The sequence below is a fragment of the Xenopus laevis genome, chromosome 9_10L (genome assembly GCF_017654675.1).
Source record: "Xenopus laevis strain J_2021 chromosome 9_10L, Xenopus_laevis_v10.1, whole genome shotgun sequence".
NCBI lineage: Eukaryota > Metazoa > Chordata > Amphibia > Anura > Pipidae > Xenopus > Xenopus laevis.
Genome location: NC_054387.1, coordinates 87,042,185 through 87,058,440, shown reverse-complemented (window position 1 = coordinate 87,058,440; position 16,256 = coordinate 87,042,185). Strand labels below are relative to the sequence as shown.

General features: G+C 39.7%; 1 protein-coding gene across 2 annotated transcripts in view; it reads left to right on the top strand.

Annotated features, from left to right (window-relative positions):
* The first annotated feature begins 1,500 nt into the window (after positions 1 to 1,500).
* fam207a.L (family with sequence similarity 207 member A L homeolog) overlaps positions 1,501 to 16,256 on the top strand; it is a 71,185-nt gene continuing 56,429 nt past the window's right edge. Inside the window, exons 1-2 of one of the 2 annotated variants that reach the window (XM_018234344.2) lie at positions 1,501 to 1,723; positions 2,920 to 3,028. In XM_018234344.2, the coding sequence (XP_018089833.1) occupies positions 1,565 to 1,723; positions 2,920 to 3,028 (268 nt within the window). In that variant the 5' untranslated portion in view covers positions 1,501 to 1,564. The remainder of the gene's footprint in view (positions 1,724 to 2,919; positions 3,029 to 16,256) is intronic. The other variant, NM_001092427.1, reaches the window with a different exon arrangement.

Genomic DNA, 16,256 nt, shown 5'->3' with positions numbered 1-16,256 from the left:
CAATGGACACTTTTTAAGAAACGACTGCACTTTCACTTTGATAATTTATGCATTTTAATAGATCTTATTTGCACAATGAATGTTCGTTTATGATATTAGAAGTTCTGTATAAAATATTGATTAGCACCAATTGATTTGGATGAAATTGAATATGATTATATGTGATAATATATATTTTTAAAAGTTATAAACTGTTTATTTTCTGTAAAAGAAAAGTATTGTTAGTGCCCCAAATGTAGTGGATAATGGAAGTATCCATCACAAGGACGTTGCCTGGTTACGATATAAACAAAAGATAGGCCACTTCTTGGGAGCGGTCTGGGGCTATGCTGCACCTCTCTTAAAAAACAATACATTTTTTCTAATTGGAGTGCCCTCCACTAGTGATGTGCGGGCCGACCCGATATCCGCGGGTTCGGGTCGACCTCGCAGTGCTCCTCGCGGTTGGCTGCTCTCCCCTCCCGCCACCTTCAAATGCCGGCATCTGAATACCGGTTTTATAGTCTCGCGTCTGCTCGCCCCACCACTTTTGTGACATCATTGTGACATCATCAGCGGGGCGGGTCCATAAAAGGACCCCGGAAGCGGGTGCGGGTTGTAGCAGGGCGGGTTAGGGTCAGGTGCGGGTCAGGGAATCCATGACCCGCACATCACTACCCTCCACCCATTGTTGTTTATTTCGTTCTATTGCCCATGTGTCTGCCCTGGGAAATTTGAAGAAAGGAGCAGGAAGGCAATCGCTCTATGTTGCTCGCTGGAAGGCTTTCTGCTGTAGGAGCAACAGCCCGGGTGTAGGGTTGCCACCTTTTCTGGAAAAAAAATACAGGCATTCATACATATATTTCTTTTTTCCCTATTAATAACATTGGGATCATTCTTTATACTGGCCAGGTGGCAACCCTACCGGGGTGTCAGGTAAGTAGATACAATCACTTGGGGTAGGGTTACCACCTGGCCGGTAAAAATGAGGGTTAATCCCAATGTTATTAATGGGAAAAAAAGATAAATATATAGGAAGGCCGGTATTTTTTCCAGAAAAGGTGGCAACCCTACGCACCCCCTAGTTCTACTTACCTGACAAAAACATCTTTTCTTCCCTTATAAGTAAAGTTTAAGCACCACTTTCAGTAATTACTCAGAAGACATTATGTAATCAATAGATTTCTGCCAGTTGCTCAATGAAAAACAACTTATACTGCCCTAGCCCCATATAAATGAAGGCTAGTCAACTATAAAACTGGCTTGAAAGTGTGGTGTTTGGTCCCCACACTGCTCGTCCCGTGTGTGTTAGCAACTCGCATATTATCATGCGAATCTTAGCTAGGCAAACAGCTAATCTATTAATTGTACTACACATATATATAAATGTAACTTTTGCACTGAGCACAAACTCCCCAGAACAAGAACATATCAATATTTGAAGTTATTATATCCATTCCGATCTGTTCTAGGAACCAAATATATCGCGGAACCTTTGTGGTTAAGTTTGTTCCTTCCGGTAATCATATCTTGGACGTCGCCGTTACTCAGGCAACCATCCATCTCACTTCCGGCAAAGTGAAAGATGGTGGGCAAAATAAAACGTGCTCGGCAAAAGTTCCATCAGGCTGCAATACGGGTTGGGGCTGCCACAGAGGAAGAGCCGCCGGTCCCAATCAATGAACCTCCTGATTCTGCAGATCTGCCCGGGGCAAAGGGATGGGAAGCTCAGGGTCCAGGGAAGGTCAGTGTTCGTGTGCTAGTAATCCAGAGCTATATGTCTCAGGGATCATCGTATGTAAAGGGACTTCAATAAAAATGGATTGCCAAGTCAAAGCTGTTTTTCGATAATCTGCCTACAGGAGGCGCTGTTGCACTGATTTGTATTATGAATGTAAATGTACAGATAAACAAGTCTCTCTGGAGAGTTAAATACCTTTTTGTTTTATAGAATATTCATATAAAAACAACAACGTAACATTATTCTGGTCAAGAATGCTGTGGTACGTGGGTCTGTGGTACGTGGCCTATTGGCCATTTACTGGGTTAGGGGCCCTGGTCTTCCACCACTTAGTGCCTCAACAGAATGTTGCTCGGTGGGACTATGAACTTTACAAATTCTCAATAGCCAAGGATCACTAACAGCAAAGAATAAGATTTAAAATGCATATAAATATTGTACACTGGTACACTATAATGGTTAAAACAGCATGGTGGCTTCAGAGACACTACTACAGTTTTATAGAAATAAGCCTGTGTTGCCATGGGGGCAGTCATTTACATTGAATAGGGCAAAAAGGCTCTTGTTTGCTTATCAGAGAAGAGATTCTGTAGAATGCAGTGGTATTAGTTCTTGCACAGGATTAAAAAAAACAGGGGTCATAAAATCCCTTTTTTGTACAATAAGATGTTTGTTGTATAGAAATAGTTTGTTTGTATGTGCTGGATGAACAGATAAAGGGGTTGTTCAGCTGACTGGCCAATTATCGAGCAGACCAGTACAGGTTGGTTGCATATGTGAATATTGTTTAGTCATTGACCACATCCAAGCACCAAATTATGTCATGATCTTAGCAAATTGTAATTTTAGTTTATCAGCAATGGTGTTATCGCAACAGAATTTAATTGGGTGTACAGCACTGGCTTCCACTTGTGCTCACAGGGTGTGCCCTGAGCTGTTGCATTTTTTTGTGCAAGAGAAGCACCAAGTTAAAAAGTAAATGATTAGAGTCCCTTTGTATGATTTTATGCATCTCTATAGCTACTTTACGCAGTCGCCGTTTGTAGCCCAATCTTGCCGGACTGTATATTTTCCTGCTATAAAGGTGAATCTGTGACAATTCAGAAAGGGCAGTCAATTTTGCTGCAGATAACCAAATACTGCATGTGCAAGTAAAGTTAAAAAGTGAATCTAAACAAGGATTAATTTTTTCTTGGCAGGACTGGACATTTTTTTCTTCTAATATTTTTTCTTCAACTAAAATCAACCCTGAAAGTTTAACACAGAAACTGGAAGTGGATACAAAAAGTGTCATTTCTGATAAGAAAGGTAAGATACACTGGAAAGCCTCAAGTAAGTGTTTACAAATCTTTTGTGTATTCAGCCCAGGAAAAATTCTGAGTGCTTGGAGTTCATTATATTGAGTCTAGACAGAACATCAGCTGTCATGTACGTGATGTGCCGATACCCTTCCTGTCATTACACTGAATGCTGTAAAGTTCCATCTGTGCTTGGACAGGGTGATGACACACCATAATAGATTATTACACTGCGGTGTGGAATGGAGCCACTGTATGGATTTTAACAGTGAGCAAATGGTTTAACATCTGCAAATTGTTGGACTTTGGTTACTGACATTACTATAGAGGGAGCCGTCGACTGCCATGTACAGAATTGACTTTGGAAGAAAGATAATTGCGGTGACGTTTTATTAAAATATTCAGTGCTACTAGGGTCTCATAAAAACTTGTCTTATATAAGAAAGTGACTGTAGACGGCTAGCTAATATCCGTGTGTGTGGTTTATAAAATTATAAGAGAAATATGATGCATTTTATGATTGGGTGTTTCTAATGTATCCTAGAGATCTGTGGGTTTCTGGGTTTGTACAGGCATAATCAATATACAAATGATCTGTGTACTATATCTAAATGACGAACTGTCTGGTAAAATTACATAGAACTATAAGCTCCCGGCTAAATTCAATCTTTCATCTTTTAATCCTTAAAAGTTATCCTTTATCTGCTCTCGCCACAAAAAATGGTACCTCCTGTTTTTTTTTGTTGTTTTTTTTTTTATACTGTTTTTGCCAAATTATACAGACAAGTTGTATAACAAACAGTGTTTTGTGCAGCTTAAAAGCTTAGTAAATCAAACAAATATTCTGCTTTGACAGTGTGCCCAGCAGAGGGCTCTGTCGTCATTGAAGTTGAGATGTCCTCTGCAAAAGTTTCATGTGCAGATAAATTTAATCCCATGTTTCCTGTTTATTTATAAACAAATTAAAGTGAATGCAGACCCTGATTATAAATATTTTTCTTTTGGAGCTAATCTTAATACAAAAAGTTGGTCTAAACTCTGTACCTCTTTTTTTACTTACCTTGGGGTCCCTATAGCAGCGAGTCAGCCCTAACATTGTTCCAGAATACTTGTAAAGTACTAACATTTGCTGCCCTGGCAGTATAGTATGTATAACTGGTCATACATTGTGCAGTTTAGCTGATTTTAGCCCGTGCACCTGTGCATGAATGTTAGTTTGAAAATATCATCCTGTTTGATTGCATCTGTCAATACTGAAGATTTCAGCTGCCGATGCACCCAGTGCAAATAAGGAAGTAAGTGGGCCTAATCATTTGGGCTGTAGAATGCAATAATTGGAAATATAACCTAAGACAACCCCTGTGTATCTTTTTGTTATCTGTCTTTATAATCTTGTGGGCTATTGGTCAGATACCTTGAAGTAGACACCTGCACAAGCGTAAATTGGGTTGACCCTGACTTGCATCCTGCAGTACCTTTATGCACAAGCCACTCACTATCTGACATCGCCCCCCCAAAAAAAACCCCAGAAGTGATGCCATTCTAGAAAGGTTGGGAAAACTTGATAGAAGCCTATTTTACAATGCAAAAACCACCCATGTCGATATGTACATTCTCACTGTCATTCCATAACCCTCATTTATTAAAAATACTGACCAATTGCAGAACAACTTTACCTTGAAGGTTTTGCCATCAGCAAATGGTATAGTGGTTTGTTGTCAGAGGTTTCTGATCTCTTTCCTAAACAAAGCAACATCAAAACAGTTCTCTGTGTTCCTTCTAAACATGTTCTCTCCCATTGTATAGTTGGCACTGTTGTTAAAAAAAATCATTATTTGCCTTATATGATGAGCAGATGGCCCTGTTAAAAAATATTCATTATATGACCAGTTTAAAAACGTTTTAATAGCTTTGAAAGTTGCAAAAGTGCTTATAAGAATACTCTGAGCAATTTTGCATTTATTATTTTTCACATTTATATCTCATTTAATGCAAGAGAATGGAGTTCACCGCCTGTAAAATAAACATTGCGTGCAACGATCTGGCTTAGTCATGGGAGAATGAAGAAGAAAGCATTGACCTAAAAGTATAATGAACAGAAACAAATAAAATTATCATTGTGTCCTGTTAGAGGGTTTGCTAAAGGAAATGACCCATGGAAATTGCAATCCAAACATTTAATTGTTTAGAAATAAAAGCAGACATTGCGGTGCACATGGAAATGTTCAATAAGGTGTGCAGTTTATAGGGAACACAGAAATTATTACAGGATGTGCAGTGTCTCTGATTCCGTAATCCATGACCTGGGGGCTTAAAAGAAACTGGGAACTGCACTGTTGGCAAGCGAGTAACATGGCTTTCTGGGATATCAAAAATTCTTATGATTAAGCAATAAAAGACCTTCCATAATAAAATGATTTCTTTATTGAGCATACCAATTCAGTTGTTACTACTCCATATAATAGTGTTTATTTTCAGAGCCAAAAGTCAAATGCAGTAATGTTATGGTTAACAGAAGCATGAGCTCAGCAAGGATGCCTTTCTGAACCTGTTTTGTTAGATGGAATCACCATGTGCACCCCACATACTATATTATAACTACTTGTTTACATGAGATCCAGCTTTTGTAGGAAACTGGACAATGAAGGTCATGCATTTAACTGTAATACTTTTGTAAGCTATCTGGATAGTTGAAGTAGTTTAGTAGAATGAATCTTGCCATGCTCCAGTGTCTCCTCATGGGACTTCACTGCTCTTTTTTAATCCATCAATAAACAGGACAGCGTATAGTTTGTTTGATGGCAACCTGGTCAATTTGAGAATTGGGAAAACAGCACAATGTTGATTGTAGATCAACATAGCAAATCTGTCATTTCCACAACAAACTTAATTTGTTCGCACCTACTTAACATTATTTCTAGATTTTTAGGCAAAATCCACACAGATTTGTAGTCACTGGTGGTTTTACCCAGGCTTTAGCAACAGGAACAGTGAGTAGGACTCTACCTGGCATAATCAAATTTACCCTCTGTGCACATAACCACTTTCCTGCTGTTATGGAAATGTTCTTGACTATTGAAGATTTGCGCACTCTTCTTACTGAAGATGATTTGTGTGCAGTATACCTTTCACTGGATTTTATCCCTCCTAAACCCATCTTTGTAGCCTGCCCAACTACTACCCCACTTCCAAACCTTTAGTGCAACCTATTGCCCTAACCCCTATTGACCTAATATATCAACATCTTTCTCTCTTATTATGCTAAAGGTATGGTTAAAGGAACACTATAGCCACAAAATGAATACTTAAGCAACAGTTTATATCATATTAATTGGAATATATATATTGAAGTAAATCTTGAATTTTTACATCTCTTGCCTTGAGCCACCATCTTGTTTGTGCTGCCTCAGAGATCACCTGACCAGAAATACTACAACTCTAACTGTAACAGTAAGAAGTGTTGAAGCAAAAGACAGAACTCTGTCTTTTAATTGGCTCATGTGACCTAAGAAGTATAGTTTGTTTGGTATGTTTGTGTGCACAGTGAATCATACGATCCCAGGGGGCGGCCCTGATTTTTTAAAATGGCAATTTTCTATTTATGATTACCCAATGGCACATACTACTAGAAAAGTATATTATTATGAAAATGGTTTATTTACATGAAGCAGGGTTTTACATTTGACCTGTTTTATGCAATAACTTTAGAGACCTGCAGTATTAATATGGTGTGACATCACTTCCTGCCTGAGTCTCTCCCTGCTCTGGGCTCACATTACAGCAGAGAAGGGGGAGGGGAAGAGGAGCAAACTGAGCATGCTCGTGCCCAGGGCAATGAGGTTTAAGCTGAAGGCAGGAAGTCTGATACAGAAGCCCATGTGTACACCATAGAAGGAAGAAATGAAGTGTTTCTTTTGACAGGGGACTCAGAGCAGCACTACTTTGGGGGTTTACTGGTATATTTAGATGGAGCTTTCTGATAAGGCTTACTTTGTTTTAACCTTTCCTTCTCCTTTAACATGCTCCACTCCCTTACATGGGAATCGCCTCCCTTTCTTTTTTGTCTGTTGTATCCAAGACAGGGCACATTAAGTTTGTGTTATTTCTACAAATACATACACTATATGACCAAAAGTGTTTAGACATTTGCTTGTCCACAATAACTTTCCAAATCTAGGGTATCAGGCCTGAGTTGCTGCCAGAATTCCAAGTCATATCACAGGTATTTAGATGGTTTGAGGTCTGGGCTCTATCCAGGCCATTTAAGTTCTTCTACTGTCATTCTGTATGGGCACAATAGTGCAATGCAATATTATAGTAACATAGTAAGTTAGGTTGAAAAAAGACACATCCATCAAGTTCAAACTTTTAAGTCTATATATAACCTGCCTAACTGCTAGTTGATCCAGAGGCAAGCCTCTCCAATTTGCCTCAGAGGTGGCAGTTTATTATCTACAAGGACTCCAAAGTCCTTTTTCATTATGGATTTACCAAGTGCATTCCTATTAAAGGGATGGTTCACCTTTCAGTTAACTTTTAGTGTGTCGTAGAATGGCCATTTCTAAGCAACTTTTCAATTGGTCTTCATTATTTATTTTTTATAGTTTTTTAATGATTTGCCTTCTTCTGATGTTCTTCAGCTTTCAAATGGGGGTCACTGACCCCATCTAAAAACAAATTCTCTTTAAAGCTTCAAATGTATTGTTATTGTTATCTTTTTGTTACTAGTCTCTTATTCAAATCAGTGCTTGGATGCTAGGGTAATTTGGACCTTAACAACCAGACTGCTGAAACTGCAAACTGGAGAGCTGCTGATTAAAAAGCTAAATAACTCGAAAACCACAAATAATAAAAAATGAAAACCAATTGCAAATTGTCTTAAAATATTACCCTCTACATCATACTAAAAGTTAACTCAAAGGTAAACAATCCCCTTAAGGGTAGATGTGGCTTGCATATTTTTACATCCCAGGTGCATGACTTTATATTTACCAACATTGAATCTCCTCTGCCATTTAGCTGCCCAGATTGCCAGTTTGTCAAGATACTGTTGCAAGGATGTTGCATCCTGGATGGAATTCATTGGGCTGCATAGTTTTGTGTCATCTGCAAACACTTATACATTACTTACAATACCCTCCCCTAAAACAGCAAAGGGTGTTGCCACATTATATGTAACATGTTATTGTAGTAGTTGTATTGTACAGTATATGTATTTAGAAACTGTTATGGCACACTATATTGACACATCAATGTTCTTATCAGTTGTAGTCATGGGAATTATACATTGAAATGTATTTGTCCCCTTCATGTTTTCTTGCTTTAACTGGCATTGCAAAACTTGCTTGTGTTAAGAAGTTGGCGATCATCTGCTTTTTCACCCCCAGTCATTAACTTTTAGTAGGATGTAGACATTGCTAAGAAATTTTGCAGTTGGTCTTAATTTTTATGGTTTTTCAGTTAATTCGCTTTTTGTTTAGCAGCTCTCCGGTTTGGTAAATCAGCAGTCATGGTTTAAACGAGAGACCGGAATATACATAGGATAGGGCCTACATTGGAAAAGAACAGTAATAAAATTGTAGCCTAACAGAACAATAGTTTTTGGCTTCTGGGTCAGTGACCCCCATCTGAAAGTGTCAGAATAAGAAGGCAAAATAAAATAACTATAAAAAATAAATAATGCAAGCCAATTGCAAAGTTGCTTTGAATTGTCCATTGTAACTCTTATGGTCAATTATCTAAATGGAGAACTGCCCCTTTAAGGATTTGGATTAGGTTCATTCTGTCACCCGGGATTTGTATATATCGGAATCCTCCACGAAAAAGCAGAGATTCTACCAAATACTGAATATGGGCTTTTAAAAAGCCTAGCGGTATAGGGCATACCACATTTGTCAAGGATTAGGTAGGTGGCGCTGTAGAGACTGAAGGGAAAGGGCGAGTCCTTGAGGCAGGAGCTGTATGTGCCTAGGGAACACTTGAAGGGAAAGCAGGAACAGGTTGATGAGGGCGAAGAGTCAAGTCTGGATCAGGTGCAGAACAGGACGGAGAGGGCGAAGATCAGGACTGGACTAGGAAGAAAGAGGGCGATGACTCAACAGGAACAGACTGGAAGGGACAGGACGGTGCGGGCGTAGATCAGATCAAACTGGGGATAGAGTGCAGAAGGAGACTAGAGTGGATAGCAAGAGGGGACTGGAGCAAGATATAGCAAGAGGGGACTGGAGCAAGATATAGCACGAGGGGACTGGAGCAAGATATAGCACGAGGGGACTGGAGCAAGATATAGCACGAGGGGACTGGAGCAAGATATAGCACGAGGGGACTGGAGCAAGATATAGCACGAGGGGACTGGAGCAAGATATAGCACGAGGGGACTGGAGCAAGATATAGCACGAGGGGACTGGAGCAAGATATAGCAAGAGGGGACTGGAGCAAGATATAGCAAGAGGGGACTGGAGCAAGATATAGCAAGAGGGGACTGGAGCAAGATATAGCAAGAGGGGACTGGAGCAAGATATAGCAAGAGGGGACTGGAGCAAGATATAGCAAGAGGAGACTGGAGCAAGATATAGCAAGAGGAGACTGGAGCAAGATATAGCAAGAGGAGACTGGAGCAAGATATAGCAAGAGGAGACTGGAGCAAGATATAGCAAGAGGAGACTGGAGCAAGATATAGCAAGAGGGGTACAAGGCAGGGTCGGAAAGCAAGAATCAGGAATAGGCAAGACAAGATCAGTACAAGGTGAAGTCAGGGCAAGGTACAAGGTGGAACAGGAATCAGAAGTCAGGAACAAGCAAGGCAGGATCGGATCAAGGTCAAGGCTGCGAAGGTACAAGATAAGGTAAAGCAAGACAAGGACAGGCAGGCAAGGCAAGGCGGAAGAACAAGGGAAAAGGGGCAAGAGCTAGAACTACCTAGTTAGGGGCGCTGCCGCAGTACTAGGAAAACCATGCAATGCTCTGGCAAGGAGTGGTCTGAGTGCTGCCCTTAAATAGGGAAGAGTCAGCCCTGATTGGCTGATTAAACTAGGCAGCAGCTGGGTTGGGGCTGAAGATGCCAAACAGGCTGCAGCTGAGCTGGGGCTGGAGAAGCCAATCAGGCTGCAGCTGGGCTGGAACTGCAGAGGCCAGGCAACACATAGAGAGCAACCCTACAGGCTGCTCACCTGGCCAAATGGTTAAGGTATCGAGCCAGAAACCCAAAGGTCCCCGGCTCGAATCCCAGCAATACCTGACAACATTGTGTTGAAACATCAGCAATTGTCTGTTAATATTTTAGTATAACCGTAGATAAGCAAGAGTTCTTTCAAGTAAAAATGCTTGAGATTAAATAAGGCATGTAGAAAGGCTTGGTTGGCTTGCCCAGACAATACAGTGGCAACATGCTAAGGAAAGTAATATAATCATAATTATAAAATTGTTATAATAATAATAATTGTGCCATGTGATGCATTTAACCAATTTCTGACATACCATATCAAATCTACTACTCATTTCTGTGTAAGGTTTGGTGCCAATAAAAGTGAAAAACAATTTCCTTCTTTTCAGCTCTGCACCTTACAAACAACTTAGTGTTGTTCCATTGATTGTGTTTGTAAGCAGAAAATGTCAGGGTTACATTTTCAGGAAATAACACAAAATAATCTCCCTTGTGGTTTGGTATGTAATCCTAGAATATTACCCTACTCTGCCTTGTTTGCAAAATATGAGAAAATACTAGGTAGAAAGGAATCTAATTCACATGTTTAAACACTCAAAGTCCCATATTGTCTTGAAATCATAACCAGAAAAACTTTACACACAAAGGTTCTCTGAGAAATAGGGCAGTTGATATACGTTTGCAAATGCACTTGATGGCAAAAACCCAGAATATCATTCCCTTAGACTCCAAGTATGGAAGAAAGAAAAAAAGATTTCACTTGATAGAAGGACAAAGGAGTTTAACGTCAGTCTGGAATGGCTTTTTACCACTTTCCTGACAATATCCAGCATGCTAAGTAAAATAAAGCACAGTTAAGCTGATTCACAAGTGTCCTATAAATGTCTCTGCAATATCTAATCAATCTGCCAGAGAGACATCAGTAAGTTTTACATTGAATGCTACGCTCTAATGATCTGGAATATAAATAGAACATCGTATTTTATGAGAGTGGTTTAAAGGAAGCAATTAATTAAAGCAGTTCAGACGTACTTGCTCTGCTGGTCATGGAAAATGCCATCCAGAGAGAACCTACTGTGCTTATTGCACTCTTGAGTAGATTTGTATCTCCACCCTATGGTCTGAACTTGGAAGTCTGATAAGAAAAAGGCTCAAAGCAAGTGAGCAGAATAAGACTGGCAGTTGTGCCGTTGTTCAAAGTGTAAGATTACAGTGGCAGACAAAGCTGAAATCAAGTAAGTCAGGCTGGTAACTTTGTATCTGCTTCACCATGGCACTGCTGCCCTTTAGCTGAGAAGGTGCTTTTGTTTTTGTACATGCTGCTTGCCAGGGGGTGTTCGCATAAGTGTAATCTTGGAGGTGTATTACATTAACAGTAACATCTTTTATTTGTTTCTTTTGGTCAGACATGTATGATGGATCATTTTTATGACACATATGAGTTGGGTGTGGGTAAGCATAATTTCTGCACTGAGCTGCTCTACAATAAAGTACAGTGGACCACTGCATTTTCATGAAAGGTGTGCACCATCCCGGGAAAGAAAGTTGGCAATTAGTCACACTGGAATGGGTGTCCAACAAATTGGCACCCCCTACCACAAAGCTGATCACAGCTATAGTTTCTCCTTGATATATTACTTCAAGGACATGTAAACCCCTCACCACACAAAAATGTAACAAGTGAACAGCCTCTTTGAAATCTTTAAATACTTGCCACTCTGGTTGTTAAAAAGTTAACAGTAAGGCTTCAGCATCCCCTTAATCACTTAGAATTCCTTCTGCTCATCTAACTTTCTCTGTCCCCACCCTCAGGAATTTACTTTGGCTGTTGGCTAATGAGCATGCAGGGTTCTTCTCAGCTCAGATTACTAAACACACCCTCCAGTCTAACAGCCAATGAAAATATAGCATTGCTGGTTCCCATAGAAACTCTAGCTGTCTGATCCTATTTTTTCTCCTAACCACCTCTCCTAAGCTCTACATAACCATTACAGTACTCAGTAGAACTTTTTATCAATGTATGTTGTTTCTGTGTAAACCTACATTCTCCATTGCATGAACCTTACAGCATACATGTCCTGTTTGCAGATGTCATTGTAACTGATGATGTGTCAGAGGGAAAATGGCTGCCGGGTGAAAGCTGCTATTTGTTTTAGGAAAATGTGATGGTGCTGGTAAATGGAGGGAGTATATGCAGTACAAATGATGTGGCTTGGATGGGTAAGATATGCCCAACTTATATACATGGTAGGAAAATGTAGGCTTTACATGTCCTTTAAGCATTGTGTTACTTTGAATGTTTATTCCTATCATTTCTTAACTGACTGCTGAAAAGTGTTTCAGAAATTGTTTGACGTATCAACTTCCCTTTGTTGGGGGGGATCTGTTTCCCTACTGGGATCTAAAGGTTAAGAGGGTTACATTACTGGTATGCTGTGCTCACAATATAGAGAGATATGAGATTGTTTTACTCCTCAGGGACATGTGTGTGTAGAAACAGAGAGGGAAGCTGAGATATGCATCTTTCTTGTATGCAAGACAAAGTGTCTTTGCACATCCTGCTCAAACAGTATCCCCTGTTCCACCACCTGCTTGAAGATTCCAAAGGCATTTGGGCTCTTCATTTGTAGCATCATACACTTTGAAGTGAAAGATACAGCAAGCTCAGCTCTATTATCCCACAAAGTGCTTATCTTATTTCCATGTTGCTAAGGTTCTGCTTGGAAGGCTAGTTTAAAGATCACTAATGAAAAGAATAATGCACGAGATAGTTATATGCATTTGCCATCTATTTGGAAGAATCGGACCGCTTATATCTTGATGCCACTTATTAATTTTGAAGAATGCAACTAAATATTCGTATGAATTGACACCAGTGCTTGTTGAGATTTACTCCCTTATACATATGTTAAGGCTTTAAGTGTGCTGCCAACCACGCAAGGTGATGAATCTTTCATATGTTGTTTGACCTGCAGACCTACAGGAGGTAACTTTTTTTTAAAATTAGGTTTTGACCCAGAGTTGCTGGATGATTGTTCGTTCACATTTAAAGTGTCTCTCTAAGTATGTTTTGAGTTTAGTCACATGCTGAAGTTATTAACACAAATACTTGGAAGTTTAACATATGTTTAACCTGACTATCATCCTTAATAGCTGGTTTTTGGGGGTGGTTCTATTCTGGGTACCACTTTTACATCATTATGGACAGTTTAAAGAGCAGTTTTCTTTTTTGTTTTTTTTAACTCCAATTTATAAACCAATAAGTTGGTTTGGGGCTTGGATACACCGTAAAGGAGACCTTTATTTAATCATATGCTACACAGATTGACCCTATTGCCAGTACTCCTGGGAACTTTCCCTTTAAGAAGGAAGAATTACCCTCGCACACCCTGGCCGTCCAAATAACCGCAAGGCTTTTCCTGCTAGCATTACCCATGATGTGCCGGTATGTTCTTTTCCAACTTTCCCTTTAAGGATTTTAAACGATATGACACCCATACCCAATAATAACTTTACAATAGCAGCTGCAGCTATTAAAACAATGATTTGGCAATTTTCCCAGTTCTTATAAACTTGCCATAAATGGGCATATGTATTAACCTGAGGGACCCCTCCAAGTACTGTGCTTTGTTGTTATGGGATAAGGTATTTTAACTTAAGCGGTGCATACGGTAAATAAAATCTTATGGGTTTTGGTGCACATAGTTAATTATTGTGCTTTGTTTTTCAAGAGGGGAGTTGTAGTTCATCTTCAGTGTTGTTTTAGAGCAGGGATCCCAAACCATTTTTACCCATGAGCCACATTCAAATGTAAAAAGAGTTGGGGAACAATACAAACATGAAAAAAGTTGCTGGGGATGCCAAATAAAGGATAGAATTGGCTATTTAGTAGCCCTATGTGGTCTGACTGCCTACAGAAGGCTCTGTTTGGCCATAAATCAGTTTTTTATGCAACCAAACATGGCCTCCAATCTAGCTCTTGAGGCCACTGGGAGCAACATCCAAGGGGTTGGTGAGCAACATGTTCACGAGCCAGTGGTTGGGGACCACTGTTCTAGAGTATCAGAGGAACACTATTTTTAAAAGTGTGAGAGTAGTAATCATCAACCCAACCACAGAGAGAGCATGAACAACCCCTTGAACATATCAGTTTTTTGAAGTGCTGCTCTGCTGTTGCTTTTGGTCACTAGTCCCACCACAGTCAGACCTTGACTGACTTGACATGTTTCGGCATGTTACGTTTTCCTCGACTTTTTTTTTTTTCTTTTTTAAAGGTCCCCTTAGAAACTCACAATCGAGATACATCTAGAGCCAGGCCAAGAGGTACTTGCACCCTTGCTCTTTCACTGCTGTCTGCTCACTTACCACAACAGCCTTCCCTTCTGCTTGTAACTCCAGACTCCCCACAATCCACCTCATTATTCCCCCCACACTAACTTACTATGTCCTGCTCCATTTACCCATTCAGGAAACTTTAAGAGCAGATTCAGTGGTTTTTTTTTTTCTTCTTTAATTGCCCTCCCTAGGCAGCTGCTTCTGCCTACCCCTAGGTCCAGTCTTGTGTCGACTGTATAAGAATGAATAATGTCTGATGCATACAGGCCTATTTTCCATTTTGTTGTACTCAGAGCAGATAATGAGAGATTAATATTCAGGAATAGATACATTTGAGTGTGAATAAAAATAGCCTTGACAGACATGCTTAGAAATACTCATACTAGAAAAAAACAAGATATGTTGTTGCCCATAAGGCATTGCCTTATTTTTGGTATCGATATCCTGGACTGATCTATATATTTTTTTAAGGCACGCCATTTTTTTTGCTTATCTGAATGATTACTATTTTATATTCATTAGTGCTTTTACCAGTAAATGCACATTCTAGCAATGATTAATTGCCTTCTTATTTAACAGCTTGGTGGAAATAGGGTATTTCTTTAAATCTGATCCCCCCACATGGCACAAATCAATGTTTGAAGGTCAAGTGATGCTTGCAGAAATCAACTGACGTGACTTGCAATCAATGCAATGTATTAGTTTAGTTAATGGGCCAAAACCACATATTAATTATTCATACAAACACTGCAGCAATAGAAATCTCTCCCTTTTTAGCTATGTTTAATGGCTGGGGAATAGATTGTACAAGAACATTAGGATGAGATATGACTGATCTTTATCAGAATTTAAATTCATTTTGTAATGATGGACATTGATTGCTCTGTCATTTTTTTCCATCAGACAAGGAGGAGCAGGCATGTTCTAAGAAATCTTTAGGAGTCTAGGAGAGTGTGGTTTTAAGAATCTTTTCCTTATACTGAGCTCAACGTCTATTTAACTTCATACTCCTCTTATAATGCTCCTAATATTTAACAATTTCTGACTTCTAAAATACCATTGTAGCACACCCTTGAGTGCACTTTTACTGTGTGGGCTATAATGTATGACCAGGACTATCGCTGCTTGTATTGTGCCACTGACTCACTCATGCCTGAGTGACTCCCAGCAACTCTTGGGACATTGTGGAGTTCTGTGTAGCAAAGGATCCAGTCACAGAGAGGTTTTCTTGCAGCAAATAACTTTGGTTTTTATTTTAACAGAAACGAGGTACAGGTATGGGATCCGTTATCTGGAAACTCGTTATTCAGAAACTTCAGAATTATGGAAAAGCCATGTTCCATAGACTCCGTTTTATCCAAACAATCCACATTGATTAAAATTGATTTCCTTTTTCTCTGGAATAATAAAACAGTACGTGTACTTAATCCAAACTAAGATATAACTAATAACAAGCAAAACCAGACTATTGGGTTTATTTAATATTTACATGATTTTATAGTAGATTTAAGGTATGAAGACCCATTATCCGGAAAACCCCTCGGTCCCAAGCATTCTAGATAACGGGTCCCATACCTGAAGTAGAAATATTCAGTCGCTTTAGACCCTAACCCGCCCTCCCTTAGCCTGCGCCCACCTGCATCTGCGCTTCCGGGTTGCTTGTATAGACCCACGTCGCCCCACCGATGATGTCACAAAAGGGGCGGTTGAGCAGGCCCAGCATCTATAAAAGACGAACTCA